This window comes from Plodia interpunctella, chromosome 15 (assembly GCF_027563975.2).
Source record: "Plodia interpunctella isolate USDA-ARS_2022_Savannah chromosome 15, ilPloInte3.2, whole genome shotgun sequence".
Classification (NCBI taxonomy): domain Eukaryota; kingdom Metazoa; phylum Arthropoda; class Insecta; order Lepidoptera; family Pyralidae; genus Plodia; species Plodia interpunctella.
In genome coordinates this window covers 8,164,392-8,184,227 of record NC_071308.1, presented here as the reverse complement: position 1 = coordinate 8,184,227, position 19,836 = coordinate 8,164,392, and the positions used below count along the sequence as shown (strand labels likewise).

The window sequence follows — 19,836 nt, the reverse complement described above, 5'->3', positions numbered from 1 at the left end:
AAGGCAAGTTTTAAAAGCTAGCGTGAAATACCAGTATTCTAAAATTAAAGTTATTCTTGTCCGGACTATAAATCAAGGCGTTACAGAATAATGAAAGTACAGAAGCACTCATTGTTAATATAGATAAGAACATTGAAACTGAAATTGGCATTGTTCATGATAAATACCACAGCTACAAATGTAACATTTTGATAAAGATATTATCACTAACTGTAATCTCCTACAAATTGTATAAGTACACTTCATTTACTTTCAGATAAACATTCCTAGATTTGATTCTTATCTCTTATAATCATTGAAAATGTTCCTTTCAATTCATTATTCTAATTCACAACTTTTCATTTTGTATAATTTATCGTATAAATATTTTGTGATCAACAATATCTTTAACTGTTGTATCATCTACTTTTTTCTACGCGAATTATATTGTTGGCTCGCGTTGGTGTTTATGTATCGCATTAAACTGCAAGTACAATTACCTTCAAGTACTTACTATAATATATGATATATGTAAACACTGTAAGCGTACCTAATATTAAATAAATAAATAAACTGTGGCTTAAATTGCATCGTTGGGTTGATGGACAGCACGATCCTCGTCCGGGGCATAAAAGGTACGTGCGCGTTTAATACCTATGTTAAGTTATAGTCGCGGTGGTGATTTGGCCAATGATCTATTTTTATAACTATACTTAACTTTTTAAATATATGGAGTAAGTGTCAATTCGAGTAGATTTGTTAAAAATTTACATGTATTTAATACACCGTTCATATTGCTTATAAAACAATAAAAGCTAGTAAATTAAAATGTTTCACTGTACTTTGTACTAGTTGCATCTTATATAAAACTTTTCCTAATCTGTGTAGAAAAATGCTTCCTTATATACATCCTATAGGAAGGATATTAAAAGATACCAGTATTACTTAAATTTAATATACACGACTATTTCAGCTTCTCATTCAGCTTAGTTCAGCATTCAGCATATTCATATTTATAAAGAATACGAATATGAACCTTTAAAACAATACCTCCTATTTGGGCAGTCATGTAAAAATTAACCTAATTAAAACATAGGACCGGATAATAATTTTGAAAGATTGTCTTATGGCGGTTCTAAATCCTATATATTTTGGCACAACCTCGGCGTGTTTTAAGTACAACTGTGGCCCGCAATGCGGCTCCTGGCTTAAATTGCATACACAGCGTGTCAGTGGTTCCGCCGAATGTATATTATAATCAAGAGAATGCAACTAAACCTCGGGTCCTAGATGAACGACCGAAAGTATCAAGCTTGTAGCTTTACTAGCTTTCGCCGGCGGCTTCGCCCGCGTAAATTTCCCACGGAAACAGTTATTTTTTCAGGATGAAAAGTACCCTATGTCCTTCTCCATACTTCAGACTATATGTATTTCAAAAAGATTGGTCTAATAGTTAGAGTGTGAAGAGGTAACAAACAAATAAACAAACTTACTTTCGCATTTGTAGTATTAGGATAGGAAGTCAAAGATTCACGGATTTTTTTAAAATGTCAGTATTTAAATCCGTATCTGTACTAATATTATATTGTAAATGTGAAAGGGTGTTTATTTTTATACTTCTTTCACGTCAATACGAAGCTTTAGATTGAAATGGTTCTTATGTGTGATAGTAAATAGTAGCAGATGTGATATATGGTGAGCTAGAGAGGGACATACTTTGTGATTACTTTGGGCCGCGGAGGAGCAGACAATAGTAGTATAATATAATATTTATCATAGCGAAAAGATATTATTCCGACTGCTGAGAGGAAATGTAAAAAGAAAATGATATATCTAGAAGGTTTTAAAATATATTTTTATGTCCAGATTAATTCTAGTTATTGTTATTCAGCGTTATTCGTTTCAGAAGCATAATGATTCAATGAAACAACACGTAACACTAACTAGAGAAGAAAGTTTCTTCAATTACCGTGTTGAATTCGGCCCAACTCGATTCGGCTGAAAATCACGTGACCATTCGTTCTGTTTCGAATGGGACAGTTCCTTTTTTAATTCGTATATTTTTATTATTTTTTTAATAAAAATTTAGTCATGAAAAGGTTGGATGATTTAGATTTTTATAAAAAAAATATTGAAAACAGTAAATACGAATAACTAACAAAAAGGTTTTTCTAAATCACAGATGTGGTGAAAATTTAAGCTAATTACCACGATCCATTCGAAATTATTTTACATAATGTCAAATGTTATGAAAATTATTCTACGAAATAAGTATTATCTAACTATTGCTGGCTGACTGGAAGAGATCCTCCGACTGGAAGAGATCTTCATGGGATAAGTCCGCCATTGTATAACCTTCTTGTTATGTGTGCTTGTAACATGTGTGCTCTGTACAATAAAGATATTACAAACAAGTACTTTGCTATAAACTAATTAATACAATTCAGAAAAAAATATATATCCCGATAAGACACACAAAGTTGTGGTCACATGAACCTAAGATCGAAGACTTGTGCAATTAGCCTGGCCTTTTAAACAAACTTGAGTGCGCAGGTGCCTTCAATGAGCAAGAGTTTTTGTGAATTTTGTATACTTACATAATTTCTCGTGCACCTGCCAGTTATTTTTATGGGATTATAATTTTATGAATTAAGTATATAGAAGTCAATTTTGCTTGGGTGTAACCATTGCTTAAAACATATTTAAGAACACGCACGTTACGCTATAAGTTTAAAAAATAATTTGTAATTATTCCTAACTAGCGATTGGTCCCGGCTTCGATCGGCTAAAAACATAATAGGTACATCGTATATTCAAATACATGGTCTATACTAAATTAAAACTAACGTGTAGTGGTAATGAAAATTATTGTATTGAACTTCCAAAATAACAAATCGCAATTTTACATGTCAAAGACCATCGGCGGCAATCGTATCTCTCAATATTAAAAAAAAATATTTAAACTCAGAACACATTGTAATTTATTCTTTTATCAGTGGCCAGTGTACTAACATAAAACCTGGACATTGTACTACACCTTCCTCAGCTTAGTTTTTGAAGATTTGATTTTGGAAAATCGGTACAGCGTTTTTTAATATAAAAGTCTGTTGTTTTAGTCACGAAAGCGGAACATACGGTGACACTTTCGCATTTTAAATATTAGAACAGATTTATTTAATTCTTCAGATTTATTTAATATTGCGTACCAATAAAAATGTTTTCTCTTCTTTCAACGTAGAAGAAAGGGTCAGAATTTCAGCCTGGCAACATTACGATTGAAATTCAGCTAACATTCGCGACCTTCAGTACTAACTCACCCATAAACTGACTTGAATATAAATATGTACGACTGAAAAACCCTATACCCTTCCCTTTGGATAGCCTCTTTATGCAAATTACAGATAATACAGAAAAATGTTTCGATGGTAAATTAAATAAAAAAGAACTAAAATGAAGAGTCATACACATGTATATTTGAGAAACATGGATTTTCCGAATCCGGGAAGATCCAGGAAGAAATGGACAAATTGGAACCCATGGAGGGAATGGCCGGAGAATCTAAAGAAGACGATGTAATAGTTGAGTCGAAAGAACAGATGAATGCATTTCTTCAGAAACTATTCCATTATGACGTTTTGGACCGAATTTATTTTGTATTGAAAGCAGTTTTAGTTGCAGCTCAACTACGTTTGATACCAGTTGTCTATGTAGATTAATGTTTTAATACCAGCTTTTGCCCGCGGTAAATTTCGAACGGGAACAGTTACTTTTCCGAGATGAAAGGTACACTATGTCCTTCTCCATACTTCAAACACTACATGTGTGCAAAATTTCATGACGATTGGTTGAGTAGATAGAGCGTGACGAGGTAACATACAAACAAACAAATTATTAGTAGCTATTAGTATACATGTAGATAGGGTAAAAGTGTTGATGTATGGATGTTTCACACTTCATGAAATCCAAACACTATTAATATAATAAATGCGAAAGTTTGTGATGTTTGTTTTTTTGGATTTGATGGTTGTGATGATTGTTATGAAATTTGGTCCATGGGTAGAATATAACCTGAAACAACACATAGGGTACTTTTTACATAATTCCCGAGGAAGCAAAGCTCCGGGGCGCAACTAGTAATATATAAATTGATAAAATCTAAATACATAAATCCCTGCAGAAAGCTGTCAATGATGACGATGAAATATTACGTTTTTTTTTCTTGTCGTTCAATTTGATATTGAACGACAAGATCAAGAATGGAATGTAAGGGCTTATCGGGAGTGAAATGATTGTTTTAATTATAGATAAATATATTAGGACAAATCACACAGATTGGGCTAGCCCAAAAGTAAATTCGAGACTTGTGTTACGGGATACTAACTTAACGATACTATATTTTATAACAAATACATATATAGATAAACATCCAAGACCCGGGCCAATCAATAAAAGATCATTTTCCATCATGATCATGACCCAACCGGGGATCGAACCCGGGACCTCTCGGTCCAGAGGCAAGCACTTTACCACTGCGCTACCGAGGTCGTCAAAATTATAGATAACAAACAACAAACAGAATCAACGCCCACTTATGTATTAATAAAAAATATTGTATACCCCGGATTAAAATAAGGGCGCTATCTCAAAGCGAGAGGTAAAATGTGTAGAAGGGTTATCATTCGCAGTATCACAAAGGATCCCTGAATTTCTGTGCTATTTTTATTCGAATAGGGTTGAATTTTTTCGTCTAGTCTACTGGATGACGATATAAGTTTTTTCAATTCCACCACTCTTATCTCCAACGCTCCAAAGCTTTTGCCTGTGGCTTCGCCCGCGTTAACTAATCTGGTATCCCCCATACAATCTTTGAACCCCCTTCTTACCCCCTTAGAGGATGAATTTTGAAAAATCCTTTTTTAATGCACCACCACCTAGACCACATAAGAAATCTACGTGATAAATTTGAAGTTTCTAGACCCAGTGGTTGGGCTGTGCGTTGATTTTTCAGTCAGTCATTCAGGTGTCTTCTTTTATAGGTATATATGGGTTAGTGTCACCGCGGCATATACAGTTCCTTAAAGCAAATAATGGTTTTATTTTTTAGATACTAGCTGCGCCCCAGGGCTTCGATCTCGTGGGAATTTCGGGATATAAAGTACCTAATATATGTGTTACGTAATATATGTGTTACGTATTGTAATCGTGTACCAAATTTCATAACAATTTGTGCCGTAGATTTTACGAATGTACAACCCTACACTACAATCTATACATATAATATAACTGTAAGTGGGCTATATTATGACATTAAAGAACTTAGTCTATATGGGATTAATGGAGGATTTTTTTATTATTTTCCAGTTGTGTAGCCGATGGTCTAATTTAACATCTGGTATAGATTTCATCGCAATACGTTACTTAGAAACAGAGATATTGTTAATAATATATTGCGAGTTGACTCACGAAATAAATGCACCGAATCACAGCGAAGCATATGAAGATAGAAGCATAGCATTTGCTAGTCAAATAAATACAATTACAAATTAGATTATAAAATAAATCCTGCCCCTCAATAATCCTTAAATTTCAAATATTTCACTATTTATACAATGGAAACTATAGCACGTTCCATCGTAGGAGGAAAACTTTCTGAATTTCAAAATACACCCTTCGAACACCCAGGAAAGTTGTATGAAAACAAGCATAGTTCATAACTTTTCAAATATATCTCTGCGTCAGAAGACGCGGTTACGTCGGCTTATTTATGTTCTTCTTGTATTTTTTGTGTTGTCACCATTTTTTGTGTGAAACCAGATTTATATAAAAATGACATGAGTTTCGCGGGATCACCTGTCTACGGGTTATAATGCCACGCTTGATGTAAAATCATCTACCGATTTGTATAGTATACTTGACAGTATTGGATATGTTATTCGTACGGAGCTAGAATTTTTGACACAAGCTTTGTCTTTGCTTTGAGCGACAAAAAAATCATGTATGTGCAGTAAACTGTCGGTTCAGGAGTGCCCTCGTTTGGAGTCAATTCTGGGTGCACCATAAAGTCATACTTATCATAATGATACTTGTCATTAACATTACATGATAATACAACAAAAATTTAATAGATGAGGTAAATTTCAACTTTGTAGAACAAGGGAATTAGATGATTTAAACTTGAAAGATTTGATTACAGACAAACAAACAAACTGACTACAGGACGTGTGCATATATAACTAAATGTAAAATGTATTTCCAAGTTCCAGATAACCCAATTTAGTCTAAACACAGAATCTGGTTACACTAGCTAATTATCACTCCCGTCACGCATATCCTAAACTTATTCTAAAAGCTCATCTACATTTTGGCTACCAGTCAATTCTGGACCTTAACAGCATGAAATTAAGACGCACGTCAACAAAAATATTTTCACGTTTTTAGACGTCGGTAACTAGTACGCACTTATGCCATCAAACTTAAGGTCGAAACCTGGAAATAGTTCCGCATAGTTCTTACTTTTAGGGTTATTCTGAAATTGGATACGGAGAACTGGACAAATTCCTTTCCCGGTCAAGTTGCCTCAAAATCAATAGTTTATATCAGGTTCGACTAATTTTACAAGTAACAAATAAACACATCTATTAATACTGTACAAGATAACAAAGGTACAGGACAGATCTTATGTTGATATTTATTAAAAAAAATTCCTTTTGGAGGCTTATTGTGAGCTTACTTAGTTAATATTTTTAAACAGAACTGCGCTAAACGGAATACTTCTATAATTTTAGCAACGAAAATTATAAAAAAAATCTATAAATATTATTTTTTATTCCCTTCAAAAACAAGAAACAGCCTCATCTATATTATATCCGGTTTTTTTCTCACTTCAGAATATAAGCTTCGTCTTGTTTCGACGTTCGTGTCCAGTCCAGTTTGCGAATAACCCTTCAATGGGTTTCACGTACCACTGACATGGGTGCGCTATTTATCATAATATCACGGCTGCTGTCAAGGTGCTGGGTAACTCTTATTAGTTTTTGGTACCCTGGTACCCGTGTTTTATGCATGGCCGAGCGGGGTAATAAAAGCTCGTATCGATGTTTCGGATTAATATCTAATGTGAAAGGGTTTGTAAGGAGTTTGAAGGGCGTTGATTGATAATATTAGGATTTCGTTTTATATAATAAATAGGTAACGGGCGGGCCATGTAAGAATTTAAACATGCGTTGGTCTGACAAATTGTCGGTCATCGAAAAGAGATGGCAATGACTGGTTAAGGATGGATGTGGTTAGAAACAACAAGGGGTAGGGACAGTAGGGGGTTTTCCTCAACCGTATGACCTCATAGTTATGTGTGAAAATGTATATTTTGTATGATATGACATGGGAGCAAGGTAAGTAGCGGGCTCTGGAGTCGGACGCTCAAAGGACGCTGAAAAGCAACTGGGTGAACGTTCAGTGACAGAGAAAGATGATATACGAGAAAACATAGAATATCTCAGTATCTGATTCTCCTACGCAAAATATGACTGACTGATAACTTTGATCAAAAACCTCTCATATTCGATTGGGTGGCAAACTGTTACAGCGCCAACCACTTAACTCCCACAAATAGAATGTCGCTTCTAAACACAAGGGAGTGCTAAGTACATATATTTCATTGCAAGTAATTTATGATCGATAGTGACATCCACGTACTGAAAATTATATAATATTTAAGTATTTTCACTCCCGATCTCGTGGAATTAAAAGCCAGTTTAGCTCAACGTTGACACTCCATTCGCTTTACATGCACGACATCAATCTTGCAAGGCAGCGCCTGCGCTGTCAATTTCACGGCTATTTCCTTTTGGGGAAGGAAATTATACAAAAATACAACGTTTAAAATTCTTTAGCTTGCATTTAAATATTATAATATTTTTAATATGGCGGAAATAGAGTAGGCGTATCATCTCATGATAAGTGATCACCGCTACCTGTGAAGAACAAACAGACAAACAAACAGCAGAGTTGGCCTTTCATAATCCTTTGACTAAATATTTCTAATTCAATTAATTCTAATTTAGTTTTTATGAAGGTCTAATTTTATTTTTCAGACATATTAAACCTTTGCACTTTTTCACGTATAATTTTATAATACATAGTATTTTCTCAACAAGCTACATTTAAATCGATAAATAAATCATATTAATATGAAAAAATATTTTAGTAATTATTTTTGGAACCAATTGTATTCCGAAAATATGAGTTTAAAACATAAAAAGCAACCGTCGCCACAAACAGGACTCGGTGATACATTATTCAAGCCGTGAGATTGTCGCACTGCAGTCGTTGGCAGGTTTCCTGAGGGTTCCCGAAGGAAGTATTAATAGCGACGCTATGGATATAAATAGTCCAAAGTTGTTGCTTTGTTTGGATTATGTATTTAGACATTATGCATTAGAGTAGGTCGACGCAGAAGACGGAAACGTAGAAGACGAAAGTTTAAAGAATTTAAATAATTGAATTTATTGAAAGCGGACCCCGGTCTTCGACGCTCAACGGCTGGGAAGGAACGCTCTTATGAGACAGAGAGAGCATTAAAGTAGAGACAGTTATGCATTTTCACAATGGGCGATCACTGGATTATTATGGAACCATTAATGTATTATCTCATAGGATTTTAACCACCTTCGCAAACAGAGAGTTTTATAAGTTTGATTGTATAGAAACACGTCAAAGTTGTACTTAAATCCTGCTGCGATGACAGTCATATATCTAAGTATGTATCTGTAATCGCAGCCTAAGCTGATGAATCGATTTTGATCTTATTTTTTTGTTTGAGTTATTAAACTTTTCATTTTTATGAATAAGATTGCAATGAAGTTATCCTTGTCCTTACATATTATAAAACAAAGTTCATTGCCACGTCTGCCTGTCTGTCTGTTCGCGATAAACTCAAAAACGGATGCATGGCTTGTCATGTAGTTTTCACCAAAAGATAGTGTGATTCCTGAGGAAGGTTTAGGTGTATAATTTATTATGTTTTTACACGTGCGAAGCCGGGACGGGCCGCTAGTAATGAAATAAAAAGATAAATGTGTATATACACTTATTATAAAATATTAATGTCTTAATTACAAATACACGTACAGACAGAAAAGGCATATTTTCAGAGACATTTTATAGTAATTAATGCTATAAGTAATTCTTTACCATATTGGTTCTAAACCCTAGAAATATTATATATTTTTTTAATATTCATAAATCGACACTAAACTGGCTTAGTTGTTCATAGCAATTCTAAAAACAACTAACAGAGAAATCTCCCAAAGATATCCCTGTTTTTTTTATCACAAAGCAAAAATAGGCAGCTTTCAACATAAGCATTCTCAATTTGCGTTGAGAGTGACAAAAGGACAGGACATGGATACAGATGGGTCTAGGGGAAATTACTTCGGAGGTATTTATTCTGTGTTAGCCTCGGACGTTTGGTCCGACAATTAGGTAGATATATGTTTATGTTACGTAAATTAACAAAACATGCCAAATTAGTTCACAGACTAGATATTTTAGTTTATATATAGGACTTTCTGTGGCATATACATAATATGCATGTCTCTCTTCTAAAAAAAAAACACATTTTAACTGAACTAACGTTTTCGATAAATTTATTTCACTCAACGATACTATATTCTCTAGTAGAAATAAACATCCAAGAGCTAGGTCAATCTGAAAAAGATAATTTTTCATATTGACCTGACCGCGGGGTTCGAACTCGGGACCTCCTGTGTCATCAGTTCTGTCAAGTCTACATTAAATAACAAAAGGTTCTGCTAGTGTAGGTCGTTTCATTAATATAAAGGTATATATAATATACTTGAGTACTATATAAATCTGTGGTACCTATCAACATTACACGTCAATACCAAAGGCAAATACGTATTTGAAAAATGCCAAAACTTTTTCGTTTACGTTCGTCCATTTCAGAATTTTATAGGAACATTACCGACTAACGCATTCACCCCCGAGATTGATCTAGGACTTCGAAGTACTTTCGATCTGGAACATGAAACTGATTTTCTTTGTCGTAATTGATCGAGTGCTTATTCAGAAATGTACAGGCTTTTGAGTAAAATTAACAAAACAATATGACTTATGTTACATTGTATTTTAAAAAAAAGTATTTTTTATATTTCTTTATTAATATAACAATTCTACAATGTTTTTTTTATATCGTTACATAAGCATTACCGACAAAAACCTACATAATATACAGGATTATATTGGTAAGGCAAGTCACTATAAGTACTCATTACTTATACGCTTAATATAATACAGCTTTTAAGCAGCAAATTTGTTGGTTGTTGCTAAGTTACTTGTTTACGATACGATACAATCAACCATTCCAGAATCTTGTTTTTATATTTTACAATATAATTACTCATCACTTCTGACCGCCACTGCGATACATTATTCCAATAGGTTATGGGTGTTGGTTGTTGCTAAGTTACTTGTTTACGATACGATACAATCAACCATTCCAGAATCTTGTTTTTATATTTTACAATATAATTACTCATCACTTCTGACCGCCACTGCGATACATTATTCCAATAGGTTATGGGTGTTGGTTGTTGCTAAGTTACTTGTTTACGATACGATACAATCAACCATTCCAGAATCTTGTTTTTATATTTTACAATATAATTACTCATCACTTCTGACCGCCACTGCGATACATTATTCCAATAAAATTACACCAGCATTAATTTAGAAAGCCGTACCAAAGTATTGCTTTCAAAATTACTTAATTTCTCAGCAATATTGTTGGGGTATTCATTTAATGTAATGGGAGAAAATACTCTCACATTTTTTTACCGTGAACATTGTTACATGAACAAATGGCTTATTATTTGAGGCAGGCCGAGAACGAAACGGTCGGATGAACTTAGACTTGAGATTTCGACAAAAGATGAAAGACCAGAGATCTATACTATTTATCTTTTTTCACCTGTCATCTGTTACTATTATTATTAAGAGGTAAGTGTTTGTGAGTTTGTATGTTTGAGGCTAGTAATCTCCGAAATTACAATTTACGATTTCAAAAAAATATTTCACCATTAGAAAGGTACATATTTTATATCGAAATTCCCACAGGAGCAAAGCCCCGGGCAATATCTAGTCTTCCAATATGTATATACCCGAGAAACTAGCATTTGTAACTGTTACACAAATAATTCAAACATATCGAGTCAAATGGGAAATATAAAATCTTCAGAATTATTTTTCAGGCCATAACTCTCTATAAATAACCAAAATGTGACATACTGCACTATAAAATTAAGGGACGCATCCGAGGATATCCCATAGATCACAGAGGTCTTACGGTAAAACATCGTTATTACAGAAATAAAGGAAAAATATATACTAATCTAATATACATTTTGGCGATATGGAGACTTGCGCAAAAAAAAAAAAAAAACGCATTTTGTGTAAAAATTATGATCAGTACTTGTCGATTAATTAAACCAAGGGTTAATTAAACAAGGTTGGTAATTTTACCGTTCTAATAGAACTTGCAACTTACGTAACTTGCAAAGGTAGCATTATGTGGTACCTAAATTCGAATAACGTTACCTACTACCAATTATAGTAACGACCAGATGATCTCAAAATTCCCACGGGAGCGAAGCCAGGGGCTTCGCTCCTTCATAAAATATAGCCTATAGCAATCTTGTATAAAGTACCTTTCTATTGGTGAAAGAATTTTTGAAATCGGTTCGGTAGATTCGGAGATTACCTCAAACATACAAACTCACAAAGTCACAAACGCTTACTTCTTTATAATAATAGTATAGTTTTAACTGTGCTCAAGTTGATTCACCAACAATCCAAAGAAATACTTATAAATATCGATATGATTTTTTTTCGGCAAGTAGTCGTTTAGTCTTTTAGCTTGTAGTATTTGAACTTTTAAAAAACAAAAGGAAAATTATTTTGTTACCTTAATTTGGAATTATGGATTGAAACCCTGTGGTCGGTAATTCGCTTTATTTCTGCACTAATTTGTAGTTTGAGCATCCCAAAATTGTTCCGCTCGCGACTGCGTTTTATTCGTACTATAAAATTTCTAATTTTGGGGGCGGTTGGTTCGGTATGTTATTTTTACTTTACCAAATCGGTTTTAACGACTCTCCAAAGGCACATTACCTATATTTTTTCCTTAAAAAATTATCTTGATATACTTTAGTCTTTTTATGTCTTTAGTAGATATATATTTCTCACTCTCTCCTCTGATCTTTTCTCGAATCCTCAGCCGTTAAGTGACGAAGCCGAGGGTCCTCGCTTTTGTAAATATATGTAACCTAATATACAGCTAATCTTACCATATAAATGCGTCGCTATATAGTATCTGTTTCGACCTTCTTTATCTCATTTGAATTAAAAAAAAACGTTTAAACATAGCTAATAAATAGTGCTGCCATCTATCCTGCCATTTTCTGCATTAGACACGCATTGAAGGCATATGAATGAAGCAGCACGCATGCGTATTAACCATTGATCCAAAATACACCAATGTAAATAATATATTCTACGAGAAAAAAATTACTAGAAATATTGTATATATATATATATATATATGTATATATATGTATATATAAAGATATTATTAAATGTAGTTTTTAATTGTTTTCATCAACTTTATACGTATTTTTATTACATATACGATTGTATCAGATACATTATTTAGTAATTTAAGCACGCGATTCATTCAAATTTAAATAAATTAATGAATATGAATTAAAATTGTACGCAAGTTATGTATGAATATGTGTTTTTATTCTGAAGAAAATTGGGTCTCACTGAGTCGGCGCAATGGGGCTTACGCGGTTTTCCCGCTAGTATCGCTAGAGGCGCCACCGTCGCTGCAGTCTCACGGGCGTAGCTGTCAAAATTCCATTTTAGAAATAATACTTTTTTAAATTACGAATCGATTATTACTTTTAATCGTTGCAAATATGATATTCTATTGTGGAAAATGCGTTTAGTTTTCGAACTTCGTATTTTGAATTAGTCTTTTTTTTCTTTTTGCGGTTAAAAGTGCCAAATGTTTTTACCAATAGAAATGTATCGGACAGTCTTTTTTGTGTTTGTGACATTATTTTGCTTGTGTTATGCTAATCCGGACGCGAAAAGACTGTATGACGATTTGTTGAGCAACTACAACAGGTTAATTAGACCTGTTGATAAAAATAATAACACAGTGTTAGTAAAACTCGGCTTGAGGTTATCACAATTGATTGATCTGGTGAGTACTTAAGATATCATTTTAACAACATTTAGCTGCATGCTTTTGCTAGAATTAAAATATATATATATATAAACTAAAAAATAAAAAAGTTTATGGTAAGAGATAGGTACCTACATATAGCTTGTTATTTTGTTAAGTTTTACACTAATTAAGTGCCAACGTCTTCTAGATGTATCTACTGTTGCACAGTCACTGCCAACATAAGGTGCCTTTCTCTAATATTATGAAAGGAAAGTTATATGTTGATGAAATGTAGATGACAGAGAGAGATATATTTCTTATTTTGTTTCGCTTTACCCTACCCTCATCGAGACCTCAGAGTTAGAGTGGGTTTGCACCAGTCAACTTTGACGTTAACTTTAACTTAATATTATAAATGCGAAAGTCTGTCTGTCTATTTTGATGAAATTTTGTATGCATATAGTTAAAGAGCCCCGTTCAAACATAGGCTACTTTTTTCAAAATCAACCCCTAATTACTATAATTGGGAGTGAAAGTTTCTATGAAAATCATTTCTCGTCCACTTTCACGGCAAAATCGTTGCACTGATTTTGATGAAATTATAGTAAGTATAACGGGAGGTGAAAGTTTGAATGAAAATCATGTTTAAAGATGACCAGTTTAGTTGCCTTACTTGCCACTAAATAGCGGAAGGTATTCGTAAAAGTCATGTCAGATCCCTTTAGGCGACTTGAATACAATGTGACACCAGTATTAGCAATAACACACACCCTTTAAATGAATGAAGCTCTGTAGTTCAGACTGGATGTAGTGTAGAGTTATATAGATATAAATTGTAACCTTTTATGAAGAACAGAATAAAATTATTATATAAAATGAGTATCAATAAATCTGTAAATCTGTTTATATATTACTAGAGGCCCGTCCCGGCTTCGCTCGGGTAAAACCATAAAGGGTACCATAAAGAGTAAAATAAGCTACCATAAAGTGTAGCTTATTTTACTGCTGAAGGTTACGTCTATCTCTGTGCCATATTTCATTAAAATCAGCCCAGAAATTTTTGAGTGTTTTATAAAACAAAAACGAATATTTTCTCTTTATAATGTTAGTATAGATAATATCGATTATTATAGAAGTATGGATAATATTAGTATGGATTTTCTTTTTGTTTAATAAATGTATGTATTAAATAATCTAACTGAACTAAAATGTGAAATGTAAAACACATTTTCGGAAATTTCTCCCACTCACAAGCTCACAAAGCTTTGCTTCAGTTGCAGCTTTGGAAGTTTCGCTTGTGTATAAAGCATATTCTTAGTAGGTAATATTATAGATGTGGAAGTTTACAATCATAATATGTTTCAGTATACCTTTTGATCATGTACTTTATTATGTACTTGTTATATTACTGATAAAAAATTATACATAAATTTATATTTAAAAAATGGTAAGCCCTTCTGGCATAATAGGGACCAACACTGTTTGAATGAGTTTCTTTCGGCATTTCTTCTCAGCAGTGGTCGTTCCGAAATGCTAGTAGTTTGTAGCTTTGGTAAACATCATTTAATTTTGATTATGACGTGAAAAAGTGCCTGTGAAGGCCTAATTTCTGAATAAATGATTTGATTTTGATTTTGATTTGATTTTGGATATATTCTGTCTAACGAAACTAAAGGTTTTAAAGTAAGGATGCCGACGATTCTTCCCAAATTGTCTGATCAATAGGGATGCCGACGATCGTACGAAATGGAAAAGAAAAAATAGAAAAGCAGGCCCTTGGCTTGTCATGTTTGAGAAAGAAACAGGAAAAATGATGGTTTTATATATATATATGAACTCTTTATTGCACCATTTACAAAGGAGTCATATGTTAAAAGAAATTCCAAAGACAGGGTATTAACAAGGTATTCATAATGCCCATATGAGTGAGAGAGACAGTCCATTCATTATAAAACCAATTAATGTTAAGTTTTAATATACATGACTTGTTAATATACATGACTTGTTGATATTCGACTTGTATATAAATAATTAACAACAATTTATTTAGTACAGTATATTTACCTTACGTTTTATGTGTGTACGCTCGCCTACAAAATCATACTATTCAATGTAGGAAATAAAATTAAAAAATATTACTGGACTGTTGCTGCCGACTGTACATATCCGAGGTGGGTTGCCAGCTAACGAATTTAGCTTAATTTCGGGTGCAGTTAATTGAGTTGTCTATATTATTTCAGCCCTTGTACAGACCACCCCGTGCTGAATTTGATTAAGCTGCAGCCGAGCTGTGTCTAACGTACGTAGTTTATATTTTAGCTTAATTAAAGCCATTCATTTTAATATTGAGAAATTAACTTCAATCATAACCCGCTAATCCGCAATGGGTCCGCGTGGTGGGCCATGACCTGAACTCCTTATCCGTAAGGAAGGCCAGTGCCCCAGCAGTGGGCACGTTTAAATGGCTGTTGATGATGATGATGATTAATCAAAATTTTATGTGTTAAAACGTATGGTTGAGGTAACATTTTGATGTACGTTGCACTAGTTGACTTTGAGGTTAACTTTACCCTGCGCAGAAAAAGTACACCATTTTATCTTAACAACGGCAGCGAGCAAGTCAAAGTTAACGTAAAAATTGACTGGTGCAACACACTCTAGAATCGTTAACAGTTTATTAATTAACACGTAACTGCGTATATTATATGTGTATATTTAACTAGCTGTGTCCGCAAATTCGAGTGATAAAATACATAAGTATTTTGGCTAGTTATATATATATATATATATATATAATTCAAACATACTAGACATGTCCACTTTATCGTATTTTATCACTCGAATTTGCGGACACAGCTAGTCGTTTGACTAGCTGTGTGTGTGTAGAACAAGTTTAGTATGTTTGAATTTTGTTAAATACTACATAAAATATCCTAGAACATTTAGACCAGACGTTTTTTAGTAAATCGCGACTACTTACCGCCATCTAGTGGCAGGTAGTCGCACACAATAGTGAAGTAAACTGTCCACTAGTGTGCAGGTTTCCTCACGATGTTTTCCTTCCCCGGAAGCAAATGGTAGTCTATGAAAACTACTATATATGAGTCAGATTGGTATACAAAACTCATATGACACGAGTAGGATACGAACCTGAGACCTTTCGATCCACAGGCGTCTTAACCATTACACCACCACCGCTTCGAACATTACTAATAGTTTTAAATTTCACCATAATTAAGGAGACAACAAACGTTAATTTATTATGCTCGTGACGTTAAAACCTGCCTAACACCATTTAAATTGTACTAAAACTAACAACACAGGTGCGGATTCCGACATGCCAGTCAGAAAGGGTAAAATGTCAACTATTTGTACAAAGGGACGTGTTTAGTTGAAGGTTAAACGAGCTACCAATTTATTTATTTAAAAAATTAAAAAAAAAAACTTAACAAAAAATTAATTTTGTTTTATTTTTTTTTGGAATTAGTTTTTTTTAATATGGCTTTCGAGTTTCGCAACCCTTAGCTCTGTTCATCCCGTAAAAAAGAAGACTATATTTATGTTTTTTTTTTTTTTACGAAGACACAGTGGTTCGCGATTTCAGCCGTTTAGTGTGGCAGTTAAGGCTTGGACGTTGTGGGTCATGACCCATGGTTCATACTCCTTATCCATAAGGATGACCAGTATCTCGTAGTAAGCGACATTAAGTTGGCTTGGAATGTTGAGCTTTATATATCAACCTCATCAAATTACTAAACACCAATTGATGATTACGAGCACAAATATCTAGAATGCACGGTTTAAGTAGAAGTTCTCAAATTATAGCTAGTTGACTGGAAGAGATCCCTTCATGGGATAAGTCCGTTGAATATTTACCTTCTTCTCATGTATGTACTTTTAACATGACATGTGTTCTTTGTACAATAAAAATATTTAAAAAAAAAAACTAATTTTTTTATAAGAAATATTGAATGTCTTTAGATACTAGTCATGATACAAGCAAGGGGGCTTTTGTAGACAAAATGGCATGATTGAACACGCTATATTACAAAAAAAAAATATGGTAGTAAAAAAAAAAAAACGAAATATATCGATACGAAAAAATGGCGACAGAAAGTAACAAACGCACAGTGCAATCAACCTTTGAAACGCTCCCTTAAATTCGAATGAACGCAAAGTTTGTCAGCGAACCGGTCGGCTGTAAAAACGACATAAAGCGAAGCCGAAACAGCTTGGTACCGCTCGAAACGGCTCAAAATACTTCGGGACAGCTCCGAATGGCTTACGTGGCGACTGCACAGCAATTAAGGACCCCTGCCATCGTCGTTGTAAACGTCAATTTCATTTCAATTAAGGCCCTTTTACTCTGGAGTCGTTAGTGACTAGGTTATGCCGGGTGGAGTTTTTACACTTTTCATTTTATTGCATGACAAGTCGTTACAGGTTTTTTATTAATTTATAAAGCGTTGCGGTGATATTTTCCGATCATTAATTTGTGAGGTGTTTTTGTAATAGCTTTTGGTAGATGGACTTAAGTTGGTTTGTACATAAAAACAAGGCGCTTCGCTGTGGCACATCTAAGTAGTTTGTTTTCAATTTCATATTTTTCATCACTAACAGATACCGTCATATAACGGTAGTAGTCATATACACATTACTCATAAAATCAGTCACCCTGTACGTATATCTCCACTCGATAATTTTCTTCATCAGAAATAAGTGGAATATGATAACAACTATGGAATGAATCAGAATGAGAGACAAACTGTCTGTAGCATGAGTAAGTATAATTCTGAGAGCTCTCGCGGTCACTTGACTTTCCCTCAATTTTCTATCTATCGGTTTCTTTCGCTACTGTTAAGCGCCAGAAACCAATGTCCCTTTCCTGTTTTTCCTTATACGTTATATAAATAAATAAATAAATATATATATATATATATGTACGGAAAAATCACACAGATTGAGCTAGCCCCAAAGTTCGAAACTTGTGTATATGTAACGACTATATTTTATAACAAAAATAATATAATCAGAAAAAGATCATTTTCCATTATGACCCGACCAGGGATCGAACCCGGGACCTCTCGGTTCAAAGGCAAGTACTTTACCACTGCGCCACCGAGGTCGTCAACATCACGTTGATCTTCATGATTGTTCTATTGTTTTTACTCCCGTCGACTCATTGATGTTTTTGAGCCAAGACATTTTGCATCCTCCCAGTCAGCGTTTTCCAACAATATTTTCATCATATAGTCTGAAGGAGATGGCACTGGGTAACATCATTAGCTGTCAGTCTATTGGCACGCATATCTTCCTTAACGATATCAAACCTTCTTGATGTTGCCGCTTTTGTCAAGACTAAACGAAAGCGACTTACCATTTCCCTTCAACTAAATACTAAAATTCATTTAATATCAGTAGTCCCCCTATAAATTCAGGAGACACAGCATGCAAAATAGCTTGAATCGTAGACACAGAACACGTTTTAAACCAACGACAACATAAACCACGACTGTAAAACCGTTGAGACGAATCGTCTACAACGTGAGCCAATCTAGTTTACTTAGGTTGAGGTCCACCAGTCAACTTTGACGCTGACTTTAACCTGCGCGGAAAAACGCAGTGTTTTAGGGTGGGTTGCACGTTAAACTTGCGTAGAAAAACGAAAAATACGCCATTTTGTCTAAAAGTCAGCGGTGCGCCGAATCGTCAAGTTTTACCGTGCAGGTCACCCCTAAAGTCTAGTCAGGTTAAAGTCAATGTCATACTTGACTGGTAGCACTAATCCTTATTGAACAAATAAAGCTTCTAACTCTTTGTATAACTCAAATGGTGAAACGCTTAAACTTTGTTGCAAGATGATATCTGAATATTTTTTTGAAATAGTATCTTTTTGAATATAGAATATTTATTTATATAATCTTTATTTATTATTTTAATCTTTATATCTTTATTGTTGTTTGCGATCACTTAAGTAGGATTAATGTAAGTTTATTCCTGTTTTGTCACGTAGAAAATCTGAGCTTCTGATTGAAAAATATAAATCAAAAACTGAACTACTATGATTAACTTGACGGGACTAAAATAATGAAAAAACGCGTGGAACAAATTTCGTAAACTAAATTATGACGTTTAGTTGGCAAGATTGATCCATTCATACTTTGTAGAAAAGTAAGAAAAAGTGTACATATTCAAACAAAATAAAAAACAGACATATTTTTCAGTCTTATGCAATAGTTTATTGCGCGTAAATAACCTTATATTTCAGTCGTTTACAATAAACATAAATATATTGTTTGTTCTGCCCTTTGTTGAATTATACAACAAAAATCAATGAATACGTACAACAAGTCAAAACACAGTAAGCCAACACGATTCCGGGACGATGTAGGTACTTTCCTGTCTTTCACAGATACCTCCGGTCTGATGAGCCGAGGGAAATTCTTGGCAGACGCCCAGCCATCAATCGATTTTCCGATAACAGTGTCTACATTGGTCGAGTAGTTGTGTTTGTCCTACTATAAATACGATAATTTGTGAGGTTTGTTACTCTTTCACGCAAAATCAACTGGACTAAAATAAAAATAATAAAGTATTAATTTACA

General features: G+C 33.8%; 1 protein-coding gene across 1 annotated transcript in view; it reads left to right on the top strand.

Annotated features, from left to right (window-relative positions):
- Positions 1–12,877: 12,877 nt before the first annotated feature.
- The window catches only part of nAChRalpha2 (nicotinic Acetylcholine Receptor alpha2), a 28,022-nt gene continuing 21,063 nt past the window's right edge, over positions 12,878–19,836 (top strand). Inside the window, exon 1 of the mRNA XM_053755856.1 lies at positions 12,878–13,267. Coding sequence (XP_053611831.1) covers positions 13,067–13,267 — 201 coding nt within the window. The 5' untranslated portion in view covers positions 12,878–13,066. The remainder of the gene's footprint in view (positions 13,268–19,836) is intronic.